Source organism: Hyperolius riggenbachi, chromosome 9 (genome assembly GCF_040937935.1).
Source record: "Hyperolius riggenbachi isolate aHypRig1 chromosome 9, aHypRig1.pri, whole genome shotgun sequence".
Lineage (NCBI taxonomy): Eukaryota > Metazoa > Chordata > Amphibia > Anura > Hyperoliidae > Hyperolius > Hyperolius riggenbachi.
This window is the reverse complement of record NC_090654.1, coordinates 138,959,115-138,978,432: the sequence shown is the minus strand read 5'-3', so window position 1 is coordinate 138,978,432 and position 19,318 is coordinate 138,959,115. Positions and strand designations below refer to the sequence as shown.

Here is a 19,318-nt window from a genome sequence, read left to right as displayed (position 1 = left end):
ACATACCAGAAAACCCCTTTAACCTCCTTGGCGGTATGAAAAATACCGCCAGGAGGGAGCGCAGCAGTTTTTAAAAAAAAAATTTTTTTTTTAATCATGTAGCGAGCCGAGGGCTCGCTACATGATAGCCGCTGCTGAGCGGCATCCCCCCGCCCGCTTCGATCGCCTTCGGCGATCTCCGATCAGGAAATCCCGTTCATAGAACGGGATTTCCTGGAGGGCTTCCCCCGTCGCCATGGCGACGGGGCGGGATGACGTCACTGACGTCGGGACGTCATTGGGAGTCCCGGGCCACCCCTCGGCGCTGCCTGGCACTGATTGGCCAGGCAGCGCTGGGGTCTGGGGGGGGGGGGGCGCGCGCCGCAGCAAATAGCGGCGATCGGGCGGGGGCCGGCGGCGATCAGAGTGCTGGCGCAGCTAGCAAAGTGCTAGCTGCGTCCAGCAAAAAAAAAATTATGAAAATCGGCCCGGCAGGGCCTGAGCGGCACCCTCCGGCGGCTTACCCCGTGTCCAGCACGGGGTTACCGCTAAGGAGGTTAATGCACGGGGGGGAGGGAGTACATGTGCATTGGGGGAACAGTGGGCGGGGGTTTCTTTCGTGTTCATCGTTTCAGATTGTGGCACGCCATCACTGCCTAGCACCCAATCAAGCCCGACGTTCCGAGATTTTCAAGTATGTCCGATCAATACATGCAACCAATTTATGCCCAATAATGGTCACATCATCGATTGGGCATGCTTTTGGCTGCACCGATTTTTATCTGATTCAATAATGTTTATTGAATCGGATGGTCGAACGGCCCCCAAATCTACAGATGTATGGCCACCTTAGTTGTTGTTTGATGACTTGAAAAAAATCAGTTTACACTGTTTTTTCCTTGTTAAAGGAAAGCAAAATGGCCACAGGATTTTATTTCACATCAAGATGAAATATGAAACAGTGGAAGTGATTTTCTGCCAAAACAAGGCTTTTGTTTTATGATCTGGCCTTCATAAACAGAGGAGCCCCTGAGCTAGAGTTTTCTCCCATAATCCTTTGCTGCGGTGTTCTGCCTCTGACAGAAATGTGCAGCCCTTGGATTTCTGTGTAAGGGGGAGAAGGGGTGATGATTGGTGACCGAATTTTCCAGCTCTCTGATCATGGCACTCATGGCGAGATGAGCCAGCGAGCAGCTGTTCTTTTCTGTATTGCGTGATGTCAGTGTGAATGCTCGCCTGGCCGACTTGATAATGACATGGCCTGCCACCAACCCATAGCATTCCTTTTTTTACTGTCTGAGACAGAGTTAACCTTGGTTAAAACTACTAAGTATAATTTTATCTTGAAAGTGTAAAGCCCAATCTACACAATATGATTCTCTTTGCGATTCGATTATGATTCTTGTTACGATCCAATTAAATCCGACATGTCCGATTGGGATTCGATTCAATTCGATTTGCCATTGCAAAACAATAGCAAATCGAATTGAATAGAATCCCGATCGAACATGTCGGATTTAATCGGATCGTAAATAGAATTGTAATAGAATCGCACAAAGAATCGTATCGTGTAGATGGAGCTTAAAGGGCAAACCTATTATGTAGCTTTCTACAATAAATTGGGGGTGATTGTAGATTACAAATAAGACTATCACAAAAAATTATGACATGAGGGGCACAACGCCCCACCCCATTAGGCTTCTGAGCTTAGAGGGGGAGGAACAATTAGTAAAATATAGTAGGTAAGAGTAGTACCAAATTCTATATATATTAGTGTTTAATTATTAGTGAGTGGTCGGATAGGGAGAAAGATGGGTGGGTAATTTTAAAAAGGTGGATTAAAGTAAGGAAAAAAGGAAGACAATTTTTAATGAATGGGTGAGAATAAAGGCATAAGTACCGTAGGTGATAAAGCACATACGACTTCAAGCCTTGGTGAGGTTTCTAGTTTGAGGTATGTATAGGCTTCAGGCTTTATACCTGCTTCAGTGATAGTATAGGACACTAGCGAATGATCATCAGGTTAAAAAAGGGAAAGTAAGCTGCGTATGGAAGCTGCCAAATGTATCTCTTTTTAAACAATACCAGTTGCCTGGCAATCTTGCCAATCTTCCTGGATTCAGTAGTGTCTGAATCACACACCTGAAACAAACATGCAGCTAATGTAGTCCGATTTCAATCAGAAACAATTGCTTGTTGCTGTATACTTGTTCACGGTCTGTGGCTAAAAGTATTTAGAGGCAGATAATTACATAAAATAGCTACTTCACATGAAGTTACACAACTTGAATATACAATGGCTGCCTTTTGCTTTGCAGCATCAAAATATCTTGTCAGTGGTATGATATTGTTGTCTCGTAACTCCTTTTAAAGGGGAACTGAAGAGAGAAGTTTATGGAGACTGCCATGTTTATTTCCTTGTAAGCAATACCAGTTGCCCGGCAGCCCTGCTGATCCTCTGCCTCTAATGCTATTAGCCATAGCCCCTGAACAAGCATGCAGCAGATCAGGTGTTTCAGACTTTAAAGTCAGATCTGACAAGACTAGCTGCATGCTTGTTTCTGGTGTTATTCAGATACTACTGCAGAGAAATAGACCAGCAGGGCTGCCAGGCAACAGGTATTGATTAAAAGGAAATAAATATGGCAGCCTCCGTATACCTCTTACTTCAGTTCCCCTTTAACTGCTGGAGGACCACAGGTATATACCCCCTAGTGACCAGGCCATTTTTTACAATTCAGGCCACTGCAGCTTTAACCACTTTAGCCCACAGGACGTAGCTCCTACATTCAAATATGCATGCTGGAAGTAGGAGCTACGTCCATAAAAAAATGGGGTTCACAGGGCGGCAACCGCCGGGGTGCGCGGGCCACATGTTAGCCTGGAGATCAATGAATGGGAAAGCAGTTCCCATTCATTGATCTAAGTCCCTTAGAACAATCGCTAGCTTCTGTGAAGAAGCCACGATTGTTCTGTTACACATCCCCTCTTCATTTCACTTCCTGTGAGTACACTATAGTAAGCAAAAAAAAAAAGTGACTGGCCATCTTGTGGCCACCAAAAAGTAAAACTACATCTACATACATTTTTTTTTTAAATGAATAGACCTTTTTATATTTAAAATTAACTGTTTACCTCCCACACACCCAAAAATACTCAAAATTTTAAAGTAGAAAAAATTACAATAAAAAAAACCAAAAACATAAATATTTACCTAAGGGTCTGACCTTTTTTAATATGCATGTCAAGAGGTTATAATACTAATAATTTTTTATTATAAGCTTGTAAATAGTGATGACGCAAAAAAAATGCACCTTTATTTCCAAATAAAATATTGTCGCCATACAATGTGATGGGGGACATAATTTAAATGGTGTAATAACCAAATGGGCAAATAAAATATGTGGGTTTTAATTATGGTAGCATGTATTATTTTAAAGCTAGAATGGCCGAAACCTGACAAATGATTTTTTTCCATTTTTCTCTTAATACTCCCATTAAAATTAATTTAGAATAAAATATTTCTTAACAAAATGTACCACCCAAAGAAAGCCTGATTGGTGGCGGAAAAAAAACAAGATATGGATTATTTAATTGTAATCATTAGTGATAAAAATTATTGGTGAATGATTGGGAGGTGAAAATTGCTCGGATGCATAAGGTGAAAAAATATTAAAGGCTGAAGTGGTTAAAGAACAAGTGACACCCATGCTAACCTAGAAATAAAAAAAAAAAAAAAAACACACATATAAGTAGATAAATACTAGTTCTACTTACGTAACAGATGTATTGCACTGTCCATGATTCATGTGAATTATATAAAGGAAAAGCAGAGAATCCTATTCTAGACAGTTTCCATCTTGGCTACCTTTGAATGAAGTTAAGCCTAAAATAATTTCCTCCCTCAACTTTTTTTTTTCTCTCCTCTTGCTAATTGTGTATTCGTTAGCCCCCTTCCTCCCAGAGTCTTCAGACACTCCCACTGAGGTCTATACTAGGAAGTGCACTGTCTTAGGTCATTAGAAGGAGGGGGAAATAAAGGGAAGAGGTGGGATATATTCTAGATAAAAAGACCCCCCCAGCATGCAACTATTTTGCCAGCCGATGGCAATTAAAGGGCCAGTGCTTCTAAGGTATGTGATAACTCCAAACCAGAACAGCAGAAAAAGTTTTGAATGCAGGATTAGCATCTTTATCACTTAATACACTCAGACCAGTTGCTGTTGAAATTTGATTTTATGGTGACAATCCCACTTTAACCGCTCGCTGCAGAGCCATACAATTTATCACACAAATTAATCGTGTCCCCTTTTCTTGCCACCAACAGAGCTTTCTGTTGGTGGCATCTGATTGCTGATGTGTCGTTTTTTTTTTTTTTAATAAATTTAGTCTTGATTTTGTATAAATAAAAATGTCTTTAATTGTTTAACTCATCCCTCCCCCGACATCCATTCACGCTGATCACCTCTCATAGGCATCAGCACCCTGTATGTATTTAGAGAGTTTAGCCAGTCTAATTCCCCCTCATTTGTGTCCAATCACTAGTTTTAATTTGTTCTCTTCCTGTGTCACATGACTGCCAATGGCAGAGATGGCAGATAAGCTAATTTGAAAGCACAGGCTGTTAACTATATGTCTAAAAGCTTCCTGGAATCAGAAAGTAGAAATAGTGCAGATTTATTTTAGGATTTAGATAAGCTGTAACAAAGAAATGCTTTTTGTTTGAAGGTCCTTATGCTGTTATGTATCTCTTCAAGCAGAGAGGACATTCTGAGTTCAGGTCCACTTTAATCACATATGTTAGTATATTGGATGAAAATAAGTCACTTCAGGCATTCTCAGATCTGCTCTGTGAAGAGCTATGCATGCAGAATTTACATAACGTAAATATGTGACTGTCACAATTGATAATGCACTTTTATTAGCAGTGTTTTATATGACAAGATACATAAGCACAGCCTGTATCTTATCTATCTAATATTACTGAAAATCAGGTTAAAATACCAACAGTATTGCTTGCCTCCCTGAAATCCATATTATTTAGTTTTGTTACCCTGAATCCTTTTGTGCCGTTTTTGGCCTGTGTTCCAGTTTCAAAGCTCTAGAACCCTCACACACTGTGTCTTCCTGATGCACAAGAACTTCAAAGCCAGGTAATACAAGCACCCATTGCAATGAAGTGTTAATATAATTCAGTAATCCTCCTAATAAGCGGCTCAGCATGACAGAGGGCTTTCTTCCAGGCCTTCAAGCACTCCCCCCCCCCCCCCCCCCCCCAACCTTCCCATGAGTAGTGAGCAGGATTGTATGGCAAGGAGAGACATTAATTAGCTCAGGGCCTGGCCTGGATATTGTTATCACACATAGTAGATCTGTAGACACACTGAATCCAACAGACGCCCTAATCTTGTTCGTGGGTGAGGGCCAAGGGAACAGAGTAGAGTGTCTGTGTGCCACGCTCTAATCAATGATTGAGAAGGAAATATTGTCTGTTCACATTAGTGACACTTTTAGCCTGTATTTCCACATTTTCAATGTAAAAAAAATAATCATGGTCAGTTCATTTTGATCAGAGTGCTACTTTAAAATGTATTTTCAATATTACTACTACAGTGTTCAAACTGATATGAGATGCATACACAAGCTATTCTGTAATATAATTTCACTAACGTTACCCGTGCTCCATATCTAGCTATGATTTTCTGCGCATTCCAAATGGTTCAGATTATGCTACATTGCTGCCATAGCACATATTACATTGTTGCTGACAGGACAGCCCCACATTTACATTACTCTGCTTTTCGCATATGTATATGGGCTTCCTTTAAATGGTTTGGTTTCCTCCCACAAACCACCCACCTTCCCTCCATAAAACACCTGTTATGTAGTTTTTCCCCAGAAGTTGGGATGTGTTTGGTATTAAAGTGATACTGAAGCGAAAAAACATATGCTATAATGAATATTTGATAAAACATTAGTAGCAAATAAGAGTCTCATATTTTTATTTCCAGTTATATAGCTTTTTTTTTTTTTTTTTTTTTTATAACATTGCATCATTCTCGGATATTTGCACTTTACAAATATCACTCTGTATTTTAAATGATAATACAGAGCAGAGATAATGGCCCTTTGAACTTCCTGGCAGTAAAACCTTAAACAGTAAGAGGATGAGATGAGTGCTTCAGAAAACAGCACTGTAGCCAACCAAAGTTGGGTCAGAGAGCTCTTTGGCGTACATAACTGAAGTTTAATTCTTCCTGTAATGGAAAGATGAGACTCATAATTATGCTACTAATGTTCTATTTCTTAGCTGTACTACACATACAAATCGTTATATCATAAGTTTATTTACAAGCCCCACTGAGGGGACAGTTAGTTAGTCTCTGTCTCTCTGTAGGACAAGAAATTAAGAAACCTCTTCTGAACACGAATATAGACTGCAGCAAAGATTTGATAGAACTTCTAATGCTTTCTTACAAAAATAATTGTTGTCCTTAAAGATGTTTGAAGAGGTCACCTCACTTCCTGTCTTCCATATGTTCTAATGGGGAACCACCGGCATTCTCACCATCCCCTCTAGGCCTGCACTTCAGTGACAGGAAACAGAAAGTTTCATACACATCAGGACCCCAGGTGTCTCCATGAACAGAAAGAAATTGTCGCAGAAGTAAAACAAAAATTACATTTCTCTACCGTATTTAACTGAAGTTCCCTTTAATTATTACCATGTGTTGGAAGCTGTTAGATAGTACTGCTTGTAGACATCACACTGTCTAAGTAGTATGGTTTGCTGTATCCATATCTGAAAAAGCAGGACAAGTTGTATATTATTTATTATTCTATAAACGTATGAGGCTCCAGACGAGGGTCTGGGTGGGAAGACTACTCTAGAGGCTGCGTCAGACAGACTCCTGCCTCAAGATTATCTCCAGACACTAGAGAGGCCCAGGGCATCCCCCTAGATAGCATATAACTGACAGGTGATGGATTCAGATACTGAGTGACGTGAGAAAGCCTTGTGGTTGCTGCGTATATCAAGGTGTGAAGGGGTAATGGGGTCATAAGCAATGGAAGTTTGCTCTCATAAGATGGGACACATAAGATGTTTACCTAAGAATAGCATGGAGGTTACTGTGAGCAAAAAGAAATAAGTCTGTATCATCAGTAATGGGCAGTCTGCCTGTTGTGTGTAAACATGCTACATTAATGATATGTTAAGCAGACCACTTTTTAAATGTGTTCTCAATTAACTTTATAAAACATTTCCAACCCATTTTTTAACCACTTCACTACCAACATATAAAACCCTCTTAAGGATCAGAGCAGTTTTAGCTATGTCCTTATTTAATCACCGTTTACTATATCGCTACTTAAGACTCCTAATTGATATACATCTTTCATTTTTTGGGGGGACAAACTAGTCATTCCTTGGAAAGGCTTTTCTGTCAATAATAATTTCATTTGAAATGCTTTTAAAAGCAGAATAGTAAAAATAAATAAATAAATAAAAAAATTCTCAGTTTTCACCCATTATAGTTTTAAAATAAAAGGTACTGCTGTAGATAACAAGATATGCATTTTAATTAGCAAGTTCTTCAATTTATCACAAAACTTGAATTTATGTTGCTATTACAACTAATGGCGATGATATTTGATACTGAAATAAAGGTAGAATTTTGCTACAGTGTGTACGTTTCAACTTAAACTGAGAAAATAATAAAAGTATTTTTAAATTTGGGGGAAAACGTTAATGGAAAAGGTTAATTAATAAATTCATTATGTGGAGGGCATGTTTAAACAGTATATATTATTGTAATAGTTTCCACTGCATCCCCATTACCTGTTCCCCTTTATTTGCCCCATTAAAGTATCCACCCATTCTAAGAGCCCCCCCCCCATAGTGTCGTCCTTATAGTACCTCTTTATAAACCACTCTGTTAGTGATCGGAATGCTGTGCACCTTACCCTCATATAGTGACTACTATATCCCCTTATAAAAGGCATTCATCATTATTTTCTCTATATAGATTTACCTGTTGTTTTATTAATCCCCTGTATTTATATTTTCCTTGGTGCTATAGGAGTCTCACCTTCCATATAGATGTCCCTGGTAGCCCCACTCGTTCCTCTATATTGATTTCTCTGGTAGTATAGTGAACCCCCTTATATATTTTTTTTCTGGTGGTCTAGTGGTACCCCCTCCTTGTTCCAGGAACAAGCCGTGCTCCCCAGCTTTTATTGCAGCCACCATCATACAGCTGCATATACTGGTTCCTGTCATCATCAAGCTTGGCCCCTATACTCCCAGCTTAACAAGGCTGAATGTAAAAGAGCGGGGGTTTATCAGTGGGACAGGAGAGGTGTGATCCTTATATTTTTCAATGAACATAGTGACCAGTAGGCAATCGGAGAAGCTCTTGATCAGTGCTGGGAGATGTCAGTTGTCAAATGACAGCTCAGTCTCCGGTGTCAGTTGCGCATGATCACAATGGGAGTGTGTGGAACTGGGCCTGTAAATTCTATGTCATGTCTGACTTAAGCGTCAACAAACAAAACCTAGATTTTACTGTGCATGGTCCTCAGCGTTTATAATTTTGCAACAGTTGTCTTTACCACATACATCAGTTGACATCCATTCTTAAAGACTCTTGGTTCCCTTAGGTCGTCTGTTTGCACCAGGGTAGCCCAGTTTCCATAGTGATGGCTGCAGAAAAGCACATTAGATGGTGAAGGAGGGCTTTTTGGCACCTGCTTCGCACTGAAGCTTGACACGGCTATAGCAGTAATGCTGTAGTACGCGCCCCAGCGCGGTTGCCGGACCCCAAATTACTTCTCTCTCTGAGTTACGATGACTCTGAGGGGAATAGTATTCAACCCCCCCAATTCGGCTTACCTTGCGGCAAAAAGCCGCTGAGCCACACAACCACGTTTGCCTACATGGGGTGTAGCTGTGGATCCTGCAGAACGCACTTTAGAGGTGCCTAAGGGAATGCCGAAAAGTATGAAGGCCTATTTGTAGGTTATGCACTGCAACCCAAACCACATTTAAGCAATCATAAATGCAAGCTTGTTTAAAAGGTTAAAATAATTGTTGTAAACTCAAAATATTGTATACCTAAATAAAGCAACTATACAATGAGATGTGAAACATCTATGATCGTTTTTGAAGGTGAAATGGTGAAATCTCCCTTTAAGTCATGTATCGGTATGGCTGTAATCAGCTTTCCAAGGTAATTTGCCTTCGTTCTCCTCCATTATAGCTGGAATTGAAGTCCTGTGTGTATTGCTGTAATGCAATCTATACAGAAAGCACAGCTGGTGAGAGGAAGAGAAAGAAAGGGGGAGAGCGCGGGGGTTATCAGGCTGGGGGAAGTGGGGAATTCAGGTAAGAAAATGAATGTTTAATGGTTTATCACACCCAAAATCAGACTGTGGAGCAGAAAAAGATTAACAAGCTGTGCAGTAAATTGTCCTACTCTATCCAGACATAATTAATCTACCAATCGAGAGCAATAAGAATCATTTGTACCTCTCACATACTGTCAGTGTATGTAATCTTGTAACCATCATATAATATATTGGGCATTCTTGGATCTGACTTATTACCCCTACCTTAAGGTGGCCGCTAACGATCCAGTTTGTAGCGAAAAATAGTTTGAGCGATCAGATAGTTCTGATTGGTAGAAAAATCGTTCACTACACCATCAATGAACCAATCTTTACTTTCCATCTATCACAACCAACTAGAAAATCCAAATTTTGTTTTGACCAAAATCAAATCGCATGACTATTTTTTATAATCGTTTGTAATCGATTTTGCCCATCAATGGAGATTATTTACAACCAATCCGATCAGAATTCCTGATCGCTCGAACGATTTTTCGCTAGACATTTGACAGTTAGTGGCCACCTTTAGTTTACATGACTGTCCTACCCAAGGCATTGGGATGATGTGGAGATCATAACACTGTAGTACAGTAATTGTGTGACTGAAAGCGTGTTTTTAGCTGTCATCATACTCTGGCACAAATAAAAATGTAGTTACTAAAAAAAATTCTTCCTTTTCATAGCGTGGCATGAAATCAGTTTGAGTCATTAATTGCCTGCTGCTCAGTCCTGCTGAGGGTACATCGGTGCCGCCAGCGTACAAGCGAGGCAAGCCCCTGCTTTGGGCCTCACTTTACAGGGGGCCTTGCTCTGTCGCTGGCGGCCGCCGACCTCACCTCTGTTCAGCCCTGGTGATCCCCCGTTATACTTACGCAGCCTCGCTCCTGCGCAGACTCTTCGCAGTGCTCCTTTCTTGTCGCCGGGCCTCTCACTCTCCTCCTGTGTCGCCGCTGGCGTCCTGTTTCCATGGATACCCGACAGCACCTCTAATGACGTCAGAGGTGCCGCTGGAAGTAGCATGGATGCAGCGAGGTGGAGAGTTGGAGAGCCCGCCCAGCGAGAGGAGAAGAGCGCAGAGAGGAGTCCGCGTTGGAAGAGGTAAGCTGCTGGGCAACACCTCCTGTGTCTGGCTACCTAAATTGCTGCCCCTATAGCTTACTACCTATACTGAAGGCCTCATCTGTACCTGGCTACCTATATACTGCTTCCCCTACTGAAGGTCCCATCTGTAGTGTACTGTCTGCAGCACCTATCGCTCGCTACCTGTATTGGGGCACCACCTGTACTTGGCTACCTATACTGCAGCACCTATGGCTCGATACCTATACTGAGGCCACCACATGTACCTGGCTACATATACTGCAGCACCTGTACCTGGCTACCTATACTCCAGCACCTTTAGCTCGCTACCTAAACTGAGGGCACCACCTGCACGTTATCTTATGTTAACTGTGGACTACCTGCATTTTGGTAGTATTTGGCTTTACCTACAGCACATATTCGCCACTCCCTTTTTCACCGCGCTGCACTGCTTTCTTTGGTGTTGGTGCCACACCCATTATTTTGGGGGGTCTCAAGTCATGAAGTCATTGGCTGCTTGGGGCCACCAAAGCCTTAGCTGCACCCCTGTGAGGGTAGTAATACTTCACAGTTGCATTCTGGGAAGTCCACATATTTAAAACCACCCAGGCCCATAGATCATAATAAAAATATGTGACTATGGGGGCTCCAGGAGGATTAACTTTAGCGTGATGTTGAGCAAGTGGTGCAAGTGTTTGGCAAGGGCCACACCGTAATCAGTAAGGCGGGGGTGTTTGTTGTTTTATGCGTTTATTAAGTGTCCGGGAATCGGCAGTTAGCGGAATGACAGTTCTTCATGTGCCACTTAGTAATTGGTAAGTGCCGCTTCAGCACTTTTAACCTCCCTGGCAGTATGATTATTTCCGGATTTTAGGGTCTTTTCCCAACGTTTGAGACCCTAAAACCAGGAGAAAATCATGCCGCCAGAAAGCCAGCAGCAGCCCCAGCACTCGCTCACCTCCCTGGAATCTGGCGCTGCAATCTTCCCTCCGTCCTCCGGGTGTAACTCCATAGTGAGTGATTCAGAGCCTCTGTGTGTGTGTGTGGGGGGGGGGGGGGGGGGGTTTACGGGACTCCTTGTACTTAAATATAAAGACACCTACTGCTTGCCAATTTTTATTCAGATGATGGTACACAATGTAATGAACCACAAATTACTGTATGCAAATTCATTCTACGGAGTTGATGATTTCACTGACTTGCCTTGCAAAATCAAGCAAGTCAAGATGCGTTTTGAGAAAAATTGAATCAACCTTACCTAATACACAGTTATTGTGAATTCTGCTGCCTGTAGCGGAATTTCGACTCCCCAACATGAAAGCAATTTGTCAGGCTTTGTTCATTGGTTATGTGTGGACAACAGGTGGTTTAGGCAACACAACAGGTGTTTATTTTTTCAACTATGCTATGCAAAGACAACAAAGCTACTAATCTAATAGGCACATTCAGGGGTTGTGGCTTGAATGAAGTGGAAATCACAAGGGTGTGCTAGGTTACCGACAGCTGCACACACGTGTGTATTTCACTCCTCCGCTTCCACGACTTTGCTCTCTTATGTCAAATAAGTTGCTTTTCACTGCAAACTATTTCATGCCTTTTCCTTCTTCACAGGTGACGTTCACCAAGCGCAAGTTTGGCCTGATGAAAAAGGCCTATGAGCTCAGTGTCCTCTGTGACTGCGAGATTGCCCTCATCATCTTCAACCACTCAAACAAGCTATTCCAGTATGCCAGCACAGACATGGACAAAGTGCTTCTGAAATACACAGAGTACAATGAACCGCATGAGAGTCGGACTAATGCAGATATCATAGAGGTGAGCTGCTTTGGTCTTTTTTTTTCTTTCTTTTTTTTTATATAAATCTCAGATAAACTCTCCTTGCCGGACAACACTTATCCAGAGTCTTCACGCTCCTTTCTAGGGTTCCCCATCTCCGCCACCCTTTTTCCAGCTTGATCATTATCACATAGTTAATGACAGTTCATGGAGCTGATGCCTAATTACAGACTTCACATTCTAGATTTTCAGCAAATAATGAGTTCTTCCCTCGAAAAATTATACTAATAGTTTTAAGGGAAGGATTGCCTTTAACTTGATGCTCCAGACAAATTTGTGTTTTAAATGTTAAATTTGGACATGGAATAGAAACCTGATGAATTATTTTATGTAACCCTAAAGTGGAGCTAAATATTGTATATATTTTAAAGAAAAACAAGGTTTTCCCAGGCAGCCATTTGAACACTTAAAGGGATACTGTAGGAGGGTCGGGGGAAAATGAGCTGAACTTACCCGGGGCTTCTAATGGTCCCCCGCAGACATCCTGTGTTGGCGCAGCCACTCACCGATGCTCCGGCCCAGCCTCCGGTTCACTTCTGGAATTTCTGACTTTAAAGTCAGAAAACCACTGCGCCTGCACACCCGTGTCCTCACTCCCGCTGATGTCACCAGGAGTGGACTGCGCAGACACAGACCATACTGGGCCTGCGCTGTGCGCTCTTGATGACATCAGCGGGATCGAGGACACGGCAACGCAGGCGCAGTGGTTTTCTGACTTTAAAGTCAGAAATTCCAGAAGTGAACCGGAGGCGGGGCCGGAGCATCGGTGAGTGGCTGCGCCAACACAGGATGTCTGCGGGGGACCATTAGAAGCCCCGGGTAAGTTCAGCTCATTTTCCCCCGACCCCCTACAGTATCCCTTTAACCATGAAAAGTATACAGCTTAGGTTTTTCGCTATCTGCATGCTTGCTCCAGGTGTGTGATTCAGAAACTACAGAAGATTTACAGCCAGGCAACTGGCTATTTGTATAATGAGATAAAGATGGCAGCTACAGGGTTTTTTTAAATAAATATTTTTGGCAATGTGGAAAAGATTTGTGCCCAGCCAAGTAAGGTTTTGATTGCTTTATGTATCTTTGTTCAATAGATTCCTTGTTGGTTCCTGTCCTGTTATGACAGTGACTAAGTGGGATAATTGTTCTATTAAAGACACAGAAAGTTATAATTTTTTTAGTAATAATTCCAGGAGGAATACTGTAGGGAGATACATTTTGTTATTTAAACCAATATAGAAATTCCACTTTACTTCCTGTTATGTAATCAGTGACGGAAAGTGAGGGCTATTTCTCTGATTGTGATAAAAAAGAACCTAATGGATTCTAAATGTACTCTGTGCTAACCAAAAAAAAACCCTGATGCTTTTAGGCTGCTTTCACAGTTAGACGTTACAGGCGCACGTTAGTGCAGCCTGTAACGCAGCCCACCGCACAGCAATGAAAAATGAATGGGCTGTTCACAGTGCCCACGTTGCGTTACATTGTAACGCAGCAAGTAAAAACAAAGTGCTGCATGCTGTGCGTTATAAGCGGCGCATCAAGAGTACGCATCACTGCACCACAGGACGAATGAAGAGCCGCTTAACGCGGCCCAATGTAACGTCCAGCTTCAACCCCACTATGTGTTGCGTTAGGGGCACGTTATGCGACCTTAACGTGACATCTAACGCAACGTCTTAGTGGGAAAGAAGCCTTAAGGGAACCTGAGGTGAGAGGGATATTGAGGCTGGCATATTTATTTCTTCTTAAATAATGCAGTATGCCTGGCTGGCCTTCTGATCCTCTGCCTCTGTTACTTTAAACCATAGACCCTGAACACGCAAGCAAATCAGATGTACAGTATATCACAAATCTGACAAAATTGGCTGCATGCTGGTTTCAGGTGTGTGATTTAGACCCTACTGACCAGAAAGATCAACATGACTTCCAGGCAACTGGCATTGTATAAAAAAAGTAATAAATATGGCAGCTTCCAAAGGTCTCACACCTCGGATTCCTTTTTAAATCGCATTTTGCACCTTCTCACACATGGGGTACTTTCATTTGAAAAACAAAGTAGAAACTTTTTTCTACTTTTTAAAAAAAAAGAAAAAAAAAGATATTTTTTGTAGCATGCTTATTTTCATATTGCAGATCATATTCTTTAACAACTGTTTACTATAGTTGTTCACTTATTCCGTAACATAAATTGCAACATTTTATTTTTTAGTTTGGTTGAGGACTGGTCACGATTGTGCCTCACAGGGGATTTGGTTATTGCAAATGATTCTTAGGGTAGCTTTCCAGAGCAAAAATTGCTTGTTTATGAAAAGCGGTCATTTGAATCCAATATATTTTTTCTTTTGTTGTTTTTCCCTCAAGGTAAACACAACCTATACATTTATTGTGGCTGATCAGGTGTGTACAAAAGATGTTCTAAAGTTGGCACACAGTCAAAGAGCATTACTATCTTCATTGAGGTCAGAGGGCTTCATGTGGGAAAGTCCTACAAGGACCTGTATGACGCCTCGTTGCTAGGAGAGGGTTAATCATTTTCGTAATATAGCTTTATGGTCTGGTGTGGCCTTTGCCCAGGGCCGTCATACTCTGACATGACACTAGTGAGTATTCTGAGGTGACAGGATGTAATGTGTTAAACTGAACCATTTAACTGTCTGAGTAGAGAGGCCAAGCCTTGCTGGCAAAGTAATTAGCACAGATAGCACCCATTATGTTTTTAATCAGTCAGGCCTTTTAAGGAACATGGGTCTGATACCTTCTGCTTCCAGTGCTATCACTGGCAAGGTATTGAAGTGGAAAAGCTGTTATTTTAATGATAAGCGAGTCCAGACAATCCAGAGGAGGTTTTATCTGCCAGATACCATGGTGATTAGGACTCATGGCTTGTGTTGGACTCTCTGGGGATGTTTTATGGCTCATTGCCTTATAAAGGAACTTTGGCTTGTATGAGGGGAAATTCTGAGGATCTTGTGTTATAAAGCTGAAAATATAACCCAAGTTTTTTTTCTATACACATTATTTATATTTTTATAAACCCGTACAACAGATGGGAGATTACTGCAGTGAAAGGACGTTCTTAACACATTATTAAATCATAACAAAGGAATGGCTGGTGCCATCTTGTGGCTACTTTGCCACAAATCAGATTTCTATCTTATTTTCACAATATCCTTCAAGTATGAAATAGGTAGCCATCTTTTCTGCAGGCGTAGTAGACCCTAGGCTAGCCTATCTCAGCCTTTTTAACCTGGATGAACCCTGCAAATAACTTTTGGATCTTAAGGAACCCCTGAAAATGTTTTTTGGATCTTAAAGAACCCCTGCATGTATTTTGCAGCAGGCATAGACTTTTAAAAGTAGCCATGGCTGTTTATTTCACGACCCCTTATTATTGTGCCCCTCATTATACTGCCTCCTTATTCTAGTGCTTTTTATTAATGTGCTCATTATTATTATTATTATTTTGACCTTATTTTGTGCTTATTTTTTTACAGTATCCCCTATTTAAATGTGCTTTATCATACTTCCCCTATGATGGGGAGAACCCTGGAGATCCAGGGAACCCTGGTTGAGAAAGCCTGCCCTAGGCCTTAAAGGGAAGGTTCAAGCAAAAAAAATAAAAAATGAGTTTCACTTACCTGGGGCTTCCACCAGCCCCATGCAGCCGTCCTGTGCCCTCGTAGTCACTCACTGCTGCTCCAGTCCCCCTCTGGCAGCTTGCCGACCTCGGAGGTCGGCGGGCCACATTGTGTACATTTTTATGCATTCCCGCTAGTGCAGGAACATTAACACATACATTTTTACGCATTACTGGTTCAATGCGTAAAAATTTACTCATTGAACCAGTAATGTGTACAAAATGTATGTGCTAATGTTCCTGCACTAGCGGGAATGCGTAAAAATGTACGCAATGCGGCCCGCCGACCTCCGACGTCGGCAAGCTGCCAGAGGGGGACTGGAGCAGCAGTGAGTGACTACGAGGGCACAGGATGGCTGCATGGGGCTGGTAGAAGCCCCAGGTAAGTGAAACTCATTTTTTTACTTTGCTTGAACCTTCCCTTTAAAGCAAACTGACCTGCTTTGGAGGTCCTCACTGGCGCTGTAGAGGGAGGTCTTCAGAACAGATTTCTGTGAGGGTGACTAGCCATTCTTCTAGACTCCATTGGCATTGCTAAGTCAACATGGAGACACCTATTTTGCAGGCTGAACCTGCAGCCATTCTTTTATCTTGACTTTTATTTTCCCAAGAGGTACGCAACAGAGGTAAGGCACAAGCCTTATTTTTCCTGGTCGTTATTGTGGTCAGAGTATGTAAGATAATTATGACTTAGGTCTCGTTCACATCAGGGCGGTTTCTGTGCGCTTTTCACAGCGCATTGCGCTGTGCGTTCTGCAAGGTATTGATCTTCCCATGTAACTGAATGTGCCTGGTTCACATCTATGCGCAGCACTGAGCTGCTTTACAAAAACGTAGGGTTGCATGCATTTCTGTGTGTTGAGCTGTAAAGCGCACATCAGTGCAAGTGAATTGGTGCACTTTTTTAGCGCACAGAACCGCATGCGTTTTTTTTACCCCTAACTGAAAAAAAACCACAATTTCAAATGAAAACAAATCTTTATTGACTACTGCTACAATAAGCAAAACATGCTTTAAAAAACCGCACCGCAATGCACTGAAATGCGCACTAAAGCACGCACAAACGCATGTGTATGTTATCATGCACTTTTACACGTTTCTCAACGCACCAGATGTGAGCGAAGTCTAAGGCCCCATTCACACCTAAAACCACGAAACGCTGGCGATAGTTTTGCAGGAGTGATTTTTCCGCGATTAGCAGGGAAAAATCACTGGACACTGCAGCGTTTTGGGAGCGATCGCGATTAGCAATGCTATGCATGCTAATCGTGAATCGCTGGCAAAACGCTGCATGTCACGCATTTGTGGTTAACGCTGCCATAGGCTTACATGTGCTAGCGGTTTTCAAAAACCGCTAACGTTTTGCGCTGAGCGGGAATCGCGCGATTCCTGCTCAAATGTGAACGAGCCCTAACTTGTAAAATACCCTTGTCATTGAGCAGTATCTTCTCACTGTTCGATATGAGAGCATGGAGCACTGCAGTCCTGCGGAGTCTCGGACATCCAGCTGTGCACTTAGGATTGATTCCACTGGATAGATCAGTTTACTTGGAGCTCAGCTCTTTTGGAGACACAAGTACCAGTGTTTGACACAGAATAGTACCAGAACTTGGCATGTACTGTACTGCTACTGACCAAACAGTTTATCAGCCACCAACTGCATGACAGCAAGTTGATAATGTGCAGGCATTGGATTTGGCATTAGTGGGAATACGGAATACAACAGAAAGTGACAATCATTTTACGTGATTGATTAGGTATAGATAGGAAAGGTTGTGGTATAAGTTGAGGAGACGTGAGCTGGATGCTAGGTGCACACCATAACATTTTCTGGCAGATTTACCTGCCAGATTGATTATTTCCAACATGTCCGTTCTGAATTTCGATCGATTTTTCGAATCGTTTTTTCCGATATTTTTAATCAATTTTCATAGAACTGAACGAAAATTGATTTAAAAAAGACCGGACATGTTGGAAATAATCAATCTAGCAGGTCAGTCTGCCAGAAAATTGTATGGTGTGTACCTAGAATTAGGTACAGCTATAAGGTTAAGGATAGCTGTCAGAAAAAGTTAACGTGGGAGAAAGGGGGGGGGGGGGAATGTAAGTCTCTAAAAGCAGATTTATTGATAAAGGGATCAGGTAAGGTGATCTCAACATAGGCATATTCGACCCCTTGCCTAAAGGCATATGTGGATTTTTTTGTGTGTGTTGGCAATCTTATAACTAGCTTGGGAAAGGCCCAGGTGAAGCAGCCCTTATAATAGCAATATCTGGAGTATTACGTCTTTATAAATGCAACAAGCTGAATAAAGTGATTAACATGCTACTTAACATGACACTCCTTGCTTTAGGGGTCAGAATATGCATATAAGCAGGGTAATCAGCAGCACTTTACTATACTAACAGTTCAAGCATGGGGGATGCAGATGTTGATAAATGTCTATCTTGACTAGTGTGATTCTATTAGAATTTCAGTAAATCAGCCCAATGTCCAATACTGCAATCATAAAACATAACATTTACTCATATATCTGTGATCTGCACATCAGGTCTGATGTTCAGTGCTCTGGAAATAGACAGGAAAGGACTGGATTACAGATAGCACTAGTACAAATCAAAATTGATTGCAAATTACATTATGTGAGTAATATAGTCACACAGAGGTGTGGAAGGTTTTCAGGGAGTGGTACTGGAAGCTGGTTATGCCAATAGGCTGAACCACAGCACTTATGTAGCTCAGTTGCATAGGTGTACAATAGATGTGTTGTGAAATTCAACATGGAAGTTTCTGTTTCTTTAAACTGAGAAGATACAACAGTAATAGAAAATTTGCATATTGCAAATCAGTTTCAGGAGGCTAATGATTGCCAGTAGCGATGGTCATGGGGGTGTAAATATTTTTGTCTTGCATGTAAAGTAAATTAAGCTTGGGACTGGACCAATTAAAAGTGACAGAAGATGCATTTCATTGGCTCAGTCCTAAACTGCGTACAATTTACATGACATTTGCATGCAAGCTAAAATTATTTGTATCTCATTGACAATCTGTAGTTGACAGTCAGCTTCATTAATCAGCTGTTTCTGCATCTGATCAACCTTATGAAAGATCCAGTTCTGCCCTACAGAAATCTTGCTTTCTCTTTAGCATTAAAAGTGCCTAAAGTCTTATACACAGCCCATCCTTACTGTGCAAGTAGTTAAGAATGTGTATGCGAAACGGGAAGACAACATGCTCATTCCAGAGGGGCAAAATCCACAATGGATGATTCTTTCGGGGACAGTTTGAACTCCGGTAGTTTGGCATAATTGTGATAGAAATGTACTTGTTAGAAGCGTTCCCTTAACCTAAAGAGATATCTTTTAACAAATTACCATAGTACTTGATCTTGGATTGACAAA

General features: G+C 41.6%; 1 protein-coding gene across 4 annotated transcripts in view; it reads left to right on the top strand.

Moving 5' to 3' along the window:
- MEF2D (myocyte enhancer factor 2D) overlaps positions 1-19,318 on the top strand; it is a 270,676-nt gene that overhangs the window by 180,483 nt on the left and 70,875 nt on the right. For all 4 annotated transcript variants that reach the window (XM_068253573.1, XM_068253574.1, XM_068253571.1 and 1 more), the window contains one exon: positions 12,058-12,261. In XM_068253573.1, coding sequence (XP_068109674.1) covers positions 12,058-12,261 — 204 coding nt within the window. The remainder of the gene's footprint in view (positions 1-12,057; positions 12,262-19,318) is intronic.